The 14520-nt window shown below is 43.4% G+C and overlaps 1 protein-coding gene across 1 annotated transcript in view; it reads right to left on the minus strand.

Moving 5' to 3' along the window:
* Positions 1-2128: 2128 nt before the first annotated feature.
* LECT1 (leukocyte cell derived chemotaxin 1) overlaps positions 2129-14520 on the minus strand; it is a 13408-nt gene continuing 1016 nt past the window's right edge. The window contains exons 2-7 of the mRNA XM_010000877.1: positions 14049-14079; positions 12018-12158; positions 9287-9400; positions 6325-6478; positions 4890-5089; positions 2129-2344 (exon numbers count right to left, since the gene is read on the minus strand). Of these exons, the coding sequence (XP_009999179.1) occupies positions 2129-2344; positions 4890-5089; positions 6325-6478; positions 9287-9400; positions 12018-12158; positions 14049-14079 (856 nt within the window). The remainder of the gene's footprint in view (positions 2345-4889; positions 5090-6324; positions 6479-9286; positions 9401-12017; positions 12159-14048; positions 14080-14520) is intronic.

Consider the following 14520-nt stretch of genomic DNA (forward strand, 5'->3'; position numbering starts at 1 on the left):
ACTGGACACAATACTCCAGATGTGGCCTCACCAATGCAGAATAGAGGGGGAGGAGAACCTCTCTTGACCTACTAACCACACCCTTTCTAATACACCCCAGGATGCCATTGGCCTTCTTGGCCACAAGGGCACATTGCTGGCTCATGGTCATCCTCCTGTCTACCAGGACCCCCAGGTCTCTTTCACCTACACTACTCTCCAGCAGGTAAAAACCTGGGGGGGACACAGGGAGAAGCAGATCATGGATTGCTTCAAGATGGCCTTATATGCAAAAGAGAGCAACAGTTTAGCTTGTATAGAGTCACATTTCCATCTCTTTGCCTTCAGTGTTTCACTTGGTGATCCCCTTGTTTTCCTCTCCAGACAGTTCTTGAACCTGTACAAGGTGCTATTACACTTTCTACATGGAAAAAAGCCCAGAAAGCCATTGCTGTTTTTAAATGTATTTGTTTAATCTGCAGTTTAAAAAAAGGAAAACGCAACTTTTCTAAGCATATGAACGACATACTTCTAAAACAACATAATGATCAAGGTTGTTTTCATTTTAAAAAGCAGAAACTCAAATTTAACAGGCCTTGAAATCCCACTTTAAGAAGTTTTTAATTTAAATATTTCAAAGCAAGTCTGTTCTTCAGATTAAGGGAAGGTGAAGGTTATATTTAAAAAAGCTACAATAGAACAAAATACTGAATTCTATTCTCATCTTATTCTCACTTAACACTTTGCTTTTTAGATACGCAGTTTAGCTTTTCACATGAGGTTGTCTTTATTTTCTTTAAGCCATGATTATGTCAAATTAATTCCTCTTTTCTGTGTGTCACGCAGTGTTAATGCCATTACGAGGCTTGCAACCTCTCGAGAGCCGTTTAATCACAAAATGAATGCTCCAGAAAGTAAACTTTAAAAAAATACTTGGACTGTTCTGTGTAGAAAGCTCATGTAGATGGCTTCATAAACTCAGTGGGAGAGTTCAAGATGTATATATAGTATGGATGAAGGCAGTGTAGTACCTTTATCTGTTTTTCAAGGCTGGAAACCCTAAGTCATTCCATCTTTGTGATTGTTTCAACTTAGTACCTTCCTTAGAGATTTAATATGTAATAGGATCAATCCTAATAATTGCAGAGTTTGCCTAAGCAAAAAGGGTAAGGTTAGAAATACTTTTTTTTTTTTTTACTTTTTTTATTTTCCCCTTTCTGGCAACCAGTTTCTCTGGTCAGGAATGGAGGTTAACTTCAGAAAAGCTAGAAGAGCTAGCATGAATGGCTGCTCTCCATGTGGAATAAAGAGGGGTTGTAATCTTGTGTCAAAAGTGTCTAGTTCAAGGATTTATAAATACAGTGGCTGCTGTGGATTCTGAAGAATCTCGAGACTCTTTGGTCTGCAACTGCATGTAAATACTTCTGCTGTAGTAGCTGGATAGCAGATACTTGTTAGACACTACAGTGGTATCATGGATACAAGATGCTGGGGCCTCTTTGATGTTGGGATGTGCAGAGGGTTTTGATTCCGCGCTACGCGAGTTCCCTTCCGCAGACCCTTTTCCTGCCGTTTGTTTCCGATTTAGCACAATGTGAGCTTTCCCGTGTCCCCTGGAGCAGCTTTGTGGGAAAGGTATGCTGTAATTGGTTTATAACCATTCATAATGACCTAGCAACTCGGTATGAATAGCAACGGGGAGCAACTTAACTTGAGATTTATTTAAGTAAGCTACATGGATGAAAGGTACTTCCAAGCGTACGAGGCGAGCTCGTTGCCTAATTGGACGTAAATTTTCACATGTAGCTTGGAAAGAGAGTGTTTTGTTATGAAAGGCTGAATTTGGATTTATGAGCAAGCTTCTGGACTGCTAAACCAGTTTGTCAGCAAAGTCTAGGATTGTCTTTCTTTGAGATGTCTTAGGTTTTGAATTCAGTGTTAGTATGCCCTCGTCATTTGCAAAGCTAATGGGATATTAACTTGAGATGTTTATTTACCGTTAGAATATCTGGCCTTGCTTTTGGTGCAGCAGCACACACTTTGATTTTAAAATCCAGGGCTGCTACTGCTGCTTTGGCTGTAGTCTTTTTTTACCAGTTTGTCGTCGTTGCATTCCTGCTTGCTTTGTCAAGGCTCTGATGGCTTTTTCTCACACAACCCCCATGATACGAGCAACCCACCAGCTGCAGGGCATGATGATTCTGCAGGCAGTACGACAGCCTTGGTAGTTGTAAGGCCATGGGTAGTAGCCCAGGAGAGGCTCACAAATTCTCTGGCACTGCGTGTAACTTCGTCTGCATTCAATGCAGCACACACCTAGGTGATCCAGCATGGGGTCAAAAGTCATCCCTTCACCTTCCAGTTGCTGAAATGTAAAATATTAAATGTCATCCCAGTGCTCTCATTCTGAGAGAATTTAGAATACACTTATTAACCCTATAATGGGTAGAATCCGAAATCTCAGTCCTGCTGATGTTAACAGAACTCACACTAACTGACCCTGCATTTTGCTTCATTGTTTCATCTTCTTTTGTTTTGCCTTGCTCTATTTGGTAGAAGTATAGAAGCGGCACAATCACCTGTATAAAACGGAGAGAAACAAGGAGTTCTAAGGTAATGATCTTTCTTCTGCAGTCCTTGCAAGACATCCAGCAGTAATAAACTCCCAAGTTTTAATATTAGTAATGGAGAAGATTTCAAGACATTTATCTGGGTCTTTCTATATAGATGATGATGTCTGACATGTATGCTGTGTTTTTAGTGGTTTGGTTTAATTTTTGTATTTTTATGCTTTTTACAGCATTCCCAGTAACCTTGCAGTTGTCTTGAGTATTTCTTCCTTGTATTTCAGTCTGTTTCCCCACCTCTGCCACACTTAGGGGCATTGTGGACAGTGGGAATCCTGCCTGTTTTGCATCTGACAGTAAGGAGTAACACGGAGCAAGGCATGCATAAAATATGTAAAAGCAGGCTCTTGCTACTGCCTTCACCTGTCAAAATATTTCCTCTTTTCTGGGGGAAAAAAAAAAGGAACCTGGATATTCTGCTTTTTGAAACTGATTTGTCCTTTGCCCATTTGTGTTACTTCAAGAAAAGCAGAAGCAGAGCAAATGCCAGAAATAACACTTAGATGAACGTTTTTCATTCCTGAAACTTGCAGCCTGTCAAAGAGGTGAGTCACAGAAAAGTCCTGTCACTTATCTGGACTTGTACAGGTCACTAATGACAGCTCAGTGTTGTTTGGGCTCCCTGTGACCCATTCCTAGCCCTGAGAGAAGGAGGGTGTTGATTCCTTAGGCAGGATTCTCCCTTAAATTCAGACACCTGCAATGTGAGCTTCTACACCTGAGCTGATGGTCCAGACTCCACTTACAGTGGGTGAAGAGAAACAGCTCTAAAGAAGATTCATTTTATCCTACATGAAGGACCTACAGTGTAATGGTCCTTTTGAATCAAATGAATTGATCTCTAAACAAAGCTTGGATGTAGCATCTATACAACAACTCCGTGAAGGCAAATCCTGCCCTGCAGCCTGAGGGAAGTATCACAGTATCAGTCTGGTTGGAAAAGACCTTCCAGATCATAAAGTCCAACCACTACCCTAACTCTGCCACATCCACCACTAAATCCTGTCCCTTGGCACCACATCTGTCTTTTTAGATGTCTCCAGGGATGGTGGTTCAACCACTTCCCCAGACAGCCTGGGTCACCAAGTCTAGTGACTGAATCTGACTGGGTGTTCTCTGTTTGACCCAGGGACACTCTGGCTGGAAGAAGGGACCTGTGGCAGTTGTGCCACTGCCCTGTGTTGTGTCACTGCCCTCTGGGAGACAGGGCAGCTCAGATCCCATGGATGTGGTCAGTTAGTAGCTGTGAGGAGAAGTCACATTCCAGTGCTGCTGCTGTTTCACTGACCTCGTGAGAGAGTCGATTGAGATCCACTTTATTTGGAGTGATTAATTTAACTTTAATTAAGGGATGTCAACTCAGCAGAACGCTGTCACAGTATAATGATCTCCTGCTGTTGCATAAATGTCAAGTCAAAGCTGGAACTTACTTCCAAAGCAGGAGGCATTTATCTTGTGACAGTGCTGTATTAAAATGACTTACTCCTGCTGCACCAAATGGTGGGTGTAAATTGTCTGGCGCTGGTGCAGTAGACTGGAAGGTGCCTACTGTACAGTCAGTATTCCCACAGTGCAGCAAAGGTGTTGGGACACAGGAGGGGAGCTCCTAGGCTCTGTCTGTGGGCTGCTTCATCTCCAAGAGTGAGAACACGTTTTGCCATATTCAACCTCCACCTCCTGCTGCCTCTCTAAACAGGTTCTCCTCTGTGAATTGCTTGCTAGACTAGGGCTATTCACCCTGACAGCAAAAAGGCTGAGAAAATAGATTTATTTGGCCTCACCCTTATCTCACTGCTGCTTTCTTCTGAAGTAGTCACTTCTGATACTGATTTCTATTTGATGGCAAGGTATGTTTCTAGCTAGTGGACTCTCCCTTTACATTATCAGTAAATGATGGGTTTCAGCTGTCTGACCAAGACCAGCTATAGTTTTTCAGAAGATGCCATCCTTGTCAGATCTCACTTGTGCTGCTTCCATATGAACCTGGAAGACCTGAAAAGCAACTCAGCATCAACCTGCCTTAACCTTTTGGCCTCAAGCACTCATGCTTGTTTCAGACTAAAGTCTACTGAAAACTGGAATGAGGGAGGAAGGAGGAGGCTGAGGGAAGAGCTTTTTGAGCTTCTTAGGTGTTTTACAAGTCTGTAATTTCAGAGAAAAACTGAATAGGCAAAGACTGCACAAATTTAACAGAAAAAAAAAAAATATGAGCCCCACATCACCATTACTACCTATCTACAACAGTCTTGGGCTCTGAAAGAAGGTTACAGAGCAAATACTTACATTATATGGGTTGTCTGGATTAAGTGTTTGATCCGTATCTTGTGCCATTGGCCTGGTTTCATTAGATTGGTGATCAAGCTCTTGAGTCAGCTGCATGGTGGACAATCTGGTGTTCACTTCAGCAGCAGCTTCCATGTCTTCTGTATCAAAGTTTGATTCTGTCTGGCGTTTGTTTCTCTTCATTTCTCTCCTTTGGATATCTGAAGAAATAATCATGGGAGGATAACCCTCCTTCAGTGCAACCATTATCTAAGGTTTCAGTGGTTTCTTTAAATATCAAAAAGAAAGAGGGGGCGGTGAAGGGCAGAGGGAAAGATTAAACCATCTGGTAGCAAACTTGATGAGCATCCCCATGGGAGCTGCTCACCTTCCTGTACTGTATCTGCAGCCAGTGTCCATCCAAAGGGGTGTGAGATTGCCTTCCCCCAACCTTCCTCCCATTGAAGCAAAATTGGTGTGAGAAGGTGCTTTTTGACCCACTGTGTTGTCACTAATGTTAACTCAGCAGCAGTTGCCAGCACTAGCAAGACCAGTCATACATCTCTTTATTTAAGTGTTTTTGGGACAAACCTGGTGCCCTCTCCCAGGGGCAGCTGGTGAACCTGGTGAAACAGATTCTGGACAGCTTTCATGTTGCTCCTTTGTTGTCCAGTAAGATATGCAAGATCATGAAAAAAGTGGAAAATATTGGCAGTTTGGATCCACAGGTGCTCTACAATGCTAATTCCTTTTTTATTTTTCTTTTTTTGTTTTTTTTCTTTTTCTTTCCCCTCTCCCTCTTTGAGCATTCTAATATTAATTGGACCAAGGAAGAGTAAATCTTTCCAACCCTCTACTTTCCTCCCAGGCCTGGAAGTCACCTGGAGAAGTTGCTGTCTCTCTGGTGTCTCCAGAACACCTTTGCTTTTGTACTTCAATCCAGGGATTGCCCCCAGGACCTCACAAACTTCATTCACCAGTTGCAGAGGTAAAGCACCTCATCCTTCCACTCCACTGAAATCATCTGGAGAAGCACAGTAGGAAATGGGACAGGCTATGGTCCCAAATCAGGAGCTTGATATTCCCCAATTAATCATTAATCTTGATCAGGTATAGTGTCCCTGCTACTTGGTGTCAGCTACCTAAACATTCTGGGGCCTAGTTTAAGCCTTCTGTAGAAGGAGGCTGACCTCTCTGGGAATGTTTCATCTCAGTAAGTCACCCACATGGATTGTATGTATTGTCTAAGGAAATACAAGTATGGATAATGTCTAGTAAATGCAGATAAACTCTAAATCTACAGTCTCAGCACCAACCCATAATGGCTTGGGAAGACAGGCTGGGCAAGGGAGGAAAGGACCCTGGTTTCCCAGATGTGCAAATCTTGGTGGCAAACCTGATCTGGGGAGGGCATTTAGATGGCAGGAGGTATAACATACTTTTAAAGAAGTGTTACCTTTGGGATATGTTGGTCGCAGCCAGAAAATTGGAAGATCCCCACAGAGCTCTAAAATTTTGGGGCTTAGGAAACTGTTATGCTTGATAGGCTCATCTGCAGCCACCCAGATAAGGGAGTTTTCGTCAAATCTCACAGGCATGATTTCATCTTCCTGCAAATAGAAGAGCATAAATGCTTTGCTGCTCATGAGCAGTCATCCCTGCTTGCTGTTAATTCTTGAGCATCAAACTGTATCATCACAGGCTGCAGCTAATACCCAGCATCCTTATATTTCATGAATGTGAACAGATTGCTTAGGCTTTGGGCTCAGTACAAAGGTTACCACCACTGAATTGAATGGCAAAACTACTGTCAGCTTTGCTGGGGCTAAGATTTCACCTGTCTCTCTCTCGGAAGGTTTTTGCCACATGTACAAGGACTAGGTGTCAGAGATCAGCCCAAAGTGCCCAATTTGCAGGTGGTGGAAGCTGTGAAGATTTACAACCATCAGCAAAATGGCAATGAAATATGCCAGCTACAAACAAGACCTTAATTTTTATCATGCCCCATTCTCATTTGATGTACTTCCAAGATAACGTCTCTATTTACAGTGGGATGGGGGCTGGAGGAGAGAATCTTGTTCTGAAGCTTTAGAGAGGATTATAGCTTGAGAACTCCTCCGCCTTCCAGTGTTAAATCAATGTGATCAGTCTGATTAAAGGTCTCGTGTGGTAAAAGCAATTCAATTGACCAAAAGCTTGAAGTGTGAGTTGAAGGAGCCTGCCTTTTTGAAGTGTACCCTGCAGGTTTTTGGTTCATATCTTCAAAGTAATGTAGGAAAATGCTAGTGACTGATTCTTGAAAGTTGTTAGTTCAAAGTATTATTTTACATAAAATGTGTAAGTATTTTATAGCAATAGCAAAATATTAAAAGAAGAGCAACTTTTGAATCATGAAAACCAGTATGATTTCAAAGTTAAAATTCTAAATTGCTTCCATAAAAGTCATTGAAACTTGTTACATAACTGACTAGATCAATTTATTCCATTGAGTTGTTGTTCCTTTAATGTGTTTATTTCTTTTGTAGGTCTCAAGTCATTTAAGTTTGCACTCCAGTCTGTCTAGTGAGAAGTGCTCTTTAGTTACATTCTCCCACTTAAGCTTTTATTTGCATCAGGAATATCTGAATATAGTTTTCAGAAATAAAAATATCCTTTGTTTCTGTTTAGATGATCCCAACTTGTGAGCAGCAGTCAAGAGTTTGGGTATCTAGAAAAGCTTCTTTTAATCAGCCATTTTTATAGGCCGTGTTGGTTACAATATGATCTGTAAGAAAAGGACATGCATGCTTTCTCCTACATACATGTGTATCAGAGAGGGACTTGCTCTAGAAAAATAAATTACTGCTCTGCCATTCCCATCGTACCTCTAACCTGGAAAACTGGGCAACAGGGAAAGGTTAATATCCCAACAGTAGCACTGTCAGCTGCTCGTTTTGGCCTTAGTGCATTTAATTTATTGCGGCAGTTGTGTTGGGGGTGCATCTTTGGAGAAGATGCATGGAGAACAGGACAAGGAAAGATGTTTACTGTAGACATGTAGAATATTACAAATAACTTCTTGGCTATTTTAGGATTATTTCTTTGGGACTTTGACTTTATTCTTATGAAAAGATGAAAAATTGAAACCTTGTCTTCAGGCACCAGTGCTAGTGAAGTCAAGAATATCAGCCTGCCTTTAAAATAAAGCAAGGTGGGAAAGATCTAGGTCTCTGTCTGTAATTTAGGCAAGATCTCTTCCCCATCCCTATAGATATTTAAAAGATGCGTAGATGTGCTTAGGGACATGGTTTAGTGGTAGACTTGGCAGTGCACTAGGTTAACACTTGGACTTGATGATCTTAAAAGGTCTTTCCCAACCAAATAATTCTATAGGGAAAATCCCACCAGCTTCCGGGGACTTTGTAACATTACTGGTGCCTTGCTGACTTCATTTAGACCTTTTTTTCCCCTTCATTTTAAAGCAGATGTTCTGCAATCTCAGCACTATTGCAGAAAGGTGCAGCCTTAATGGAACCTCTCTCCCTGCTTTTATTTTCTCGGGAGTGGAGCAAACCCAAGGAAAGGGATCTCCTGTGCTCTCCTGTCAGCAGCTGAGCCTCTGCCAGCATCCAGGCTCAGCCACGATCAACTCACCAGAGCCACTCCTTTGTGAATGATGTGTTTGGAGGTCTGAGCTCTGGGAAACTCAGGCTTTGCACACCAAAATTGACAGGCCGTTTTACAAATGTGAGGGAAGGGGGAGGGTTGGTGGTATCTGGGCAAGAACTGCAGCTTTTGTGGTGGTTGCAATGCAGTTTCCATTAAATCTAGTCAACACAATGTCCTAAAATGAATTCTGTTGTTATCTAAGAAGGCAAATTCTTAATTTTTAAAAAACATTATTTCTTCTGAGTTAGCTGAAATTTTGCAGTCATTTTTCCACAATTCCCCTTTACTGATCATTTTGGAGGACTTGAGTGATGGAGTCCCTGCTTCTGCTCAAGAGTGGTGATAGAAATGTGCTGGGATCTGCCACAATCCCTCTTTGCATTTACTAAAGCAGCTGTTTCCTCCACGCTCTCCCATCCAGCCTTGTGCATGGCCTGATCTCAAGCAGATACTCTTGTCACTGAGGTCTCCTATGGATTTACTAGGCATTGGTCTGGGGCTTCCCCCTCCTCTCCAGTCTGCAACCTCTTCTGATACCTCTGGACACAATGACACCTCTGACCCAATCTTGCTCTTACTCTTCAGGGGCCCCTTGCAGTCAATGAACCCTTAGCTATCCTGCCCTAAAGTACCCTCAATGACCCTGTCATCACTATCCACAGTGTTTTTCAAATGTTTTTATTTATATTTAAATATTTCTTGGAGACCCTCTCTATACAAAGATTTGGTTTGGCAAAAAACAAACGAAAATAAAAGAAATTACCCCTTACCAGCTCAGATGAGAGACTCGCTTTAGTCATAACATCAACTTCAGGAACGTGAGCTTTTGGCTGAGCTTTGATGTAACACTTTTCCCCTTCAGCAAAACGGATTCCAGTTATGCCCTGAAAATGCAGAAGGCAGAGGGTTGTGTGCAGCCCTCCAGCCCCCCACTGACCCCAGGAAAGCACTCAAGCTCTGCTAAAACTGCCACTGAGTTTTTTAGTCTGAAGTAAAATCTTACTTAAAACCAGATGCAATGAAACACTCTTCCCTCATCGTTTTAGCTTTATGATTTTGGTCATTTAAATGGGTCTGGAAGTTTTTGCTCAGTTTCTGAAAGATGGAGGTGTTTTATGTAAGTGCTTCCAAGTGCACTGTAGACTGCTTGGAGTAGCTCTGTTAAGGAATTAGTTGACACAATTTGAACTGTAACTTAGCACCTAACGTGGGCAGACTTGAAATGGTGTTAGCTGGTGGTGCCAGTACCCATATGACACGGATTTGCAAAAACATGGGGGCAGCTTGTTTCAATTTGTACATGTAAGTGGCTGTGACAGCAAGGGGAAGCTCGTGACAGGCAATTTGGTGCAGAAATCTCTGTGTGGGACTTCCTTTATCTGGCCTACGAGGCTGAAATGCAGTTGCCTAAACCATGGATGTCTAGCTGTAAGCAAGAGATGGGTATCCTGGCAGCTCCAGAGGGCTGCAGGTCTCCTCCAAGTCTGGGGTTGTATCTGCCAGCTGTGTACTAGCACCTTGGTCAGGTGAACCTTGCTTGTCTATATATTCTGTGTTTCTGCTGTAGGTGTCTCGAATACCCATGGAAGTGTTCTATTCTACATTATGACTTTAGATAGCTTGTTGTACACTGCAAAGTTTGCATGGCTTTCATAGGGTTGTGTGAGCTCCATTTGACCTCCTAAATAAAGATTTTGTGCTGTTTGAGAGATACTGGTTTTCTGCCTAGCAGTCAGTTGCCAGGCCTTGGGTGTCCTCATGACCCCTCTCACCTGTCCTAAATGGGCATCATGGATACCACAGACATCTAGTACAGTTTGAGATGGACAGTACTGAGGCACCAGACTCTCATCCTATGTGCCTGCAAATCCTGTGCAGTTGGGCAGACACCCATCAAAACAACATGACGATTCTGAAGCAGTGAGAGAGGGGATGGCTGTGCAGAGAGGAGTGCAGAAGGGAATGAGACTTCGTGGTGCACTGAGTGTCCTAGGAATTGCCAAATCCAAGTCTTCACCAACCATGCAATTGTTGGAGAGAAGCCAGTCAATCCAAAGTTGCTAATGTAAATACTTGGCTGTTGGAAGTACATCTCATCAATTTCTTTCTCTTTCATGTGTGTTGCTGGCTGAAAACCCAACTGGCAGCATCGCTTTGCTCTTGCTGAGCCTGGCCCTGGCCCTCTGTTGTGACAAGTGGGCACCATCCCTTGGGAGGTGCCTTTAGCTGGTTGGTGTTGGGGGCCAATTTCTGACCCAGCTGTGACAGGCAGTAGCTGACCAGCAGCACACCTGGAGGCAATGAGAAGTCAGTATCTCTCCAGTGGGCTGGTGGTTTTGTGCAGATGTGGCATGGTGAAGGCAAACAAGAAGAGCTCATTGTGGGTGCTCTTATTCAGCTGCTAATGAAGTTGCTATGGTGATATTAGTGAGAGTTTCATAAAGGCTGAACCACAGTTGTCAGGAAAGGTGGGGTCCTGGGTTTCCTGGCATGGATTTGTTTGTATTTCCTTGAGAAGCCAAGGAGCTGAATTTCTAGATTCAACAAGGGAAAGGTGGCTGCTGCAGAAGCCCTGGGCAAGTTTTCCTGACAGCAACACCTTTAGGTGCTTCTTTGACTTACAGAGGAGTTAGCTCTGAAGTTGAGCACTTTGGACAAATGTTAATTTGCACGAATAATGTTAATTGTGGGATCTGAGCTCTGTAAGTAGGTTTCTGCAACTTTGCATGGATGTGCCTTTAGTAGCTCCAAGGTGGTACAGCTCAGTGAACCACTCTAACCAAGCTGCTGAGCTCTGCTGAGTTTCAGTCTCTGTGCTAAGCAGTCACAGCCAAGTTGCTGGGTTACCCAAGTGTGTTTGCTGCCAGCCCAAGTGGCCCAGCCCTGGGCATTTGGTGCACAGATGCATAACCTATCCTCAATGCCTCCATCCTCCCGTCTGGGGATGAACCCAGGCCGAGCCATGGAGATCAGCTCCCATGCTTGATATCAGGGCAGAGCAAGCTGCCTGGGTCCAGCAGGCAGTGGTCTCTCCTCGGCGTATACTTGGCTTATTGCGTTGGCCCTATGCTCTTAAAATGGTGATGTTTTGGGGAGGTGGAGGTGGGTTTTCCAGTTTAAATCATATAAAATCACGCAAGGGCTGCATCGTAACCTGCTAGAACGTTTTCCTAGCGAGACCCCAAGGGCACATGCTGCAGTTCTGTTCAATGGTTTGAAACTGCAAAGTGTTACTGGGAGCCAAACCTGAGGCAGGCTAATCCATACTGCTTCCTGGAGTGGGAGCTGGCGCAGCCTATCCCCAAAAGGCACTCAGACTTTGTTTTGGGGGAAGCTGCCTGTCTCATTGTGAAAGCAAGCTGAGAGAGCAAGGGTGTTTATGTGGACAGCTGGAGGCTGGAACCTGAGACTTACTGGGGCAGAGAAGTCGGGCAGGGCAGGGTCTCCCTGGAGTCCAGCACTGGAGTGTGTTACATGAAGGCCAAGGGTGATGGTACTTACAATCTGAAAATCATGAACTTCAACAGCCTCCTCACTCCCGCTTCCTGTTTTGAATGTCTCCAAGTTGTTTGCAGCATCTATTTCCATTGATCCATCTTGTATTTTTCCATTAATGCTCATTGTATAGTGAACATTGTACACCTGGAATCAATAAAAGGGCAGTAGCACATGTCAGTAGTTGCTTATTGCCTTGCTCTGCATCAGGCAATGGGTCCATCTGACTGTCATACCCCTCTTCAGCTCCTAAATTTTATTTCTGTAGGCATTTGATAACCCTTTCAACAACCATCACCACACTACTGCAACACCTCACCAGTGGGGTAGGACAGCAGTGGGGCAGGTTGCCAAGAGAGCTTGTGCAGTCTGCATTCCTGGAAGTTCTCAAGGTGCAACTGGATAAAGCCCACAGCAACCAGCTCTGAACCCACAGCTGTCCTGCTCTGAGCAGCAGTTAGGATTACAGACCTCCTGAGGTCCATCCTCCAGGAACTATTCAGTTTTACTTAAAAAACAGTGTGAAGTGAACCCACATCCAGGCCCATTCCAACTTACAACCCTTTTTCTAGGTCATGTTTTAGGAATCGCTCCATATGTTGGCACAATTCCCAAAGGAGAGCAAGAGTGAACACCCTGCTCCAAAGGAGGCCAACCCCTATTTATCTTTTGGGATGTTCTGCTGAGGCACAAGAAAACAGGTTTCTCTTGAATATGGACATGCTTCCCAGCTTGTAATGGTTGTGAACTTTGTTTAAATTGGATGTGAAGTTGTATAGTCTCCTGTTTCCCTTGTCAGCGTATTTGCTGTTATCCTGTTTTCAAAGGGGAAAGCTGCAGCGTGGTTTGTATTTACTGGAGAACCACAATTCGTGGAGGGGTTTTTGCAATTCTCTTGTGCAGCTCAGCTAAAAGTGCTGCACAAGCAGTTTACTTTTGGTCTTTAAAAAGCCTTACAGCATTTTAATGAAACATTTATACTGACAGCTAGAGACAAATTTCTTCTTCCCTCACCTTCGCTCAGGAGAGTCTAAGGTGCTGAAGATTTATGGTTCCTCAGTTACACAGATTCAGTCCCATATTCTCTGCTGTCTGGGACTCCTGTTGAACATGGTCCATAAAACCAGACCAATGTACATGGTCGCCCCTGATAGGGAGCTATTGTTGAGACTGTCAGTTATGGAAGAATTTAAAGATTAAAAATAAATTTTTAATTGCATGATTTATTTTTTTTTAATTACCCTAGGTATAAATTTTACATTTGCAAGTCAAGTGTAGCTTTCTGAGTTTGAAGGCAGCTTGGAAAAATAACTCCAAACTTTCCCAGAGTCCTTACCTGGAGATCAACTTAGAAGCTTAATGACAGCTATGAATGTGACACATCTTGCAAACCAGAATTTAGATGACATGAGCAACCAATAAAAAGGAAACTTTGTCCTGTACTCTGCAGGTGCCCCCCCAGAGCTCAGTGCACTGTACCCATTCCCTGCACACTGACCTGGTTCAGGCCCCTCTCCCTTTTCAACAGCCTGGAGGAGCAGATGGCTCTTACAGTGCTGGAGGTCAGCAACGTGTCCTGTCTTTTTGGTGTAAAACCCTCTACTTTCTTTCTGATTATCTGAATGATTCCTACGTGCAGAGGTGCATCTCACCAGGGAACCTCTGCTCTGGTTGCTGGGATTCAAACAAGGCTCTCCTTGACAGGGACTGGCGTGTGGCTGGAGCCCAGTACAAAACTTCTTCCAAAGTAAATCCAAGGATACCGAATGCACTTATGGAGCAAGTTAATTCACATGTGCACCACCATGTTTCAAATATTTATTTAAACCCTAATCTGATGCAAACAGAAAGAGAAGTTTATATATTAGCATGCTTTAATGCTCTGAAGTTTGATTCTTAAACTGATCAGCAGCTTCACAGTTTTGTTCTTTCCATGCATGGTTTTTCATGTACCCCAGAAAATGTAAGTCATAAAACTTACTACTTTAAAAGTTGCTCCACAGCTGCTAACTATAAATGCCTATGTGGTTGCACTACCATGCAATCCACCAGAGTGAATTCATGGGCCCTGTTAATGGGTTAAATACAGCATTACACACTTGAGGGTCCAGGTAGAAAACGGACCAAGAATGCAGATGATGTGGAAAAGGAGTTTACACATTTCAATGCGTTTTTTGTCCTGGGAGCTGGAGTTTGCCCAGGATGTGAACCCCTGGGGACTGGTTGGGGTTTCAGTTCGCTGAGGGTTTGCAAGCAGAAATCAATGTAGTGACTGTTTTCTCAAAGGTACGTTTCATGTTCGTTACTAAATGTGCTTCCAGGAGGCTCCATCCAAACAGCCAGTAAAGATAATGAGTTTGGGTTTGAGTTTTTTGGTTGTTTTTTTTTTTTTTTTTTTTAAAGCATGGAAAAAAACCCTACAGATCTCCTTAAAGACCTCTTTATCGACCTCGCAAGAAGTTTCCAGCCTGTGCCTCTCCTGCCACCCAACCAGCTCAAATCCCCCCCC

This window comes from Chaetura pelagica, unplaced genomic scaffold, assembly GCF_000747805.2.
Source record: "Chaetura pelagica isolate M959 unplaced genomic scaffold, ChaPel_1.0 scaffold115, whole genome shotgun sequence".
Classification (NCBI taxonomy): domain Eukaryota; kingdom Metazoa; phylum Chordata; class Aves; order Apodiformes; family Apodidae; genus Chaetura; species Chaetura pelagica.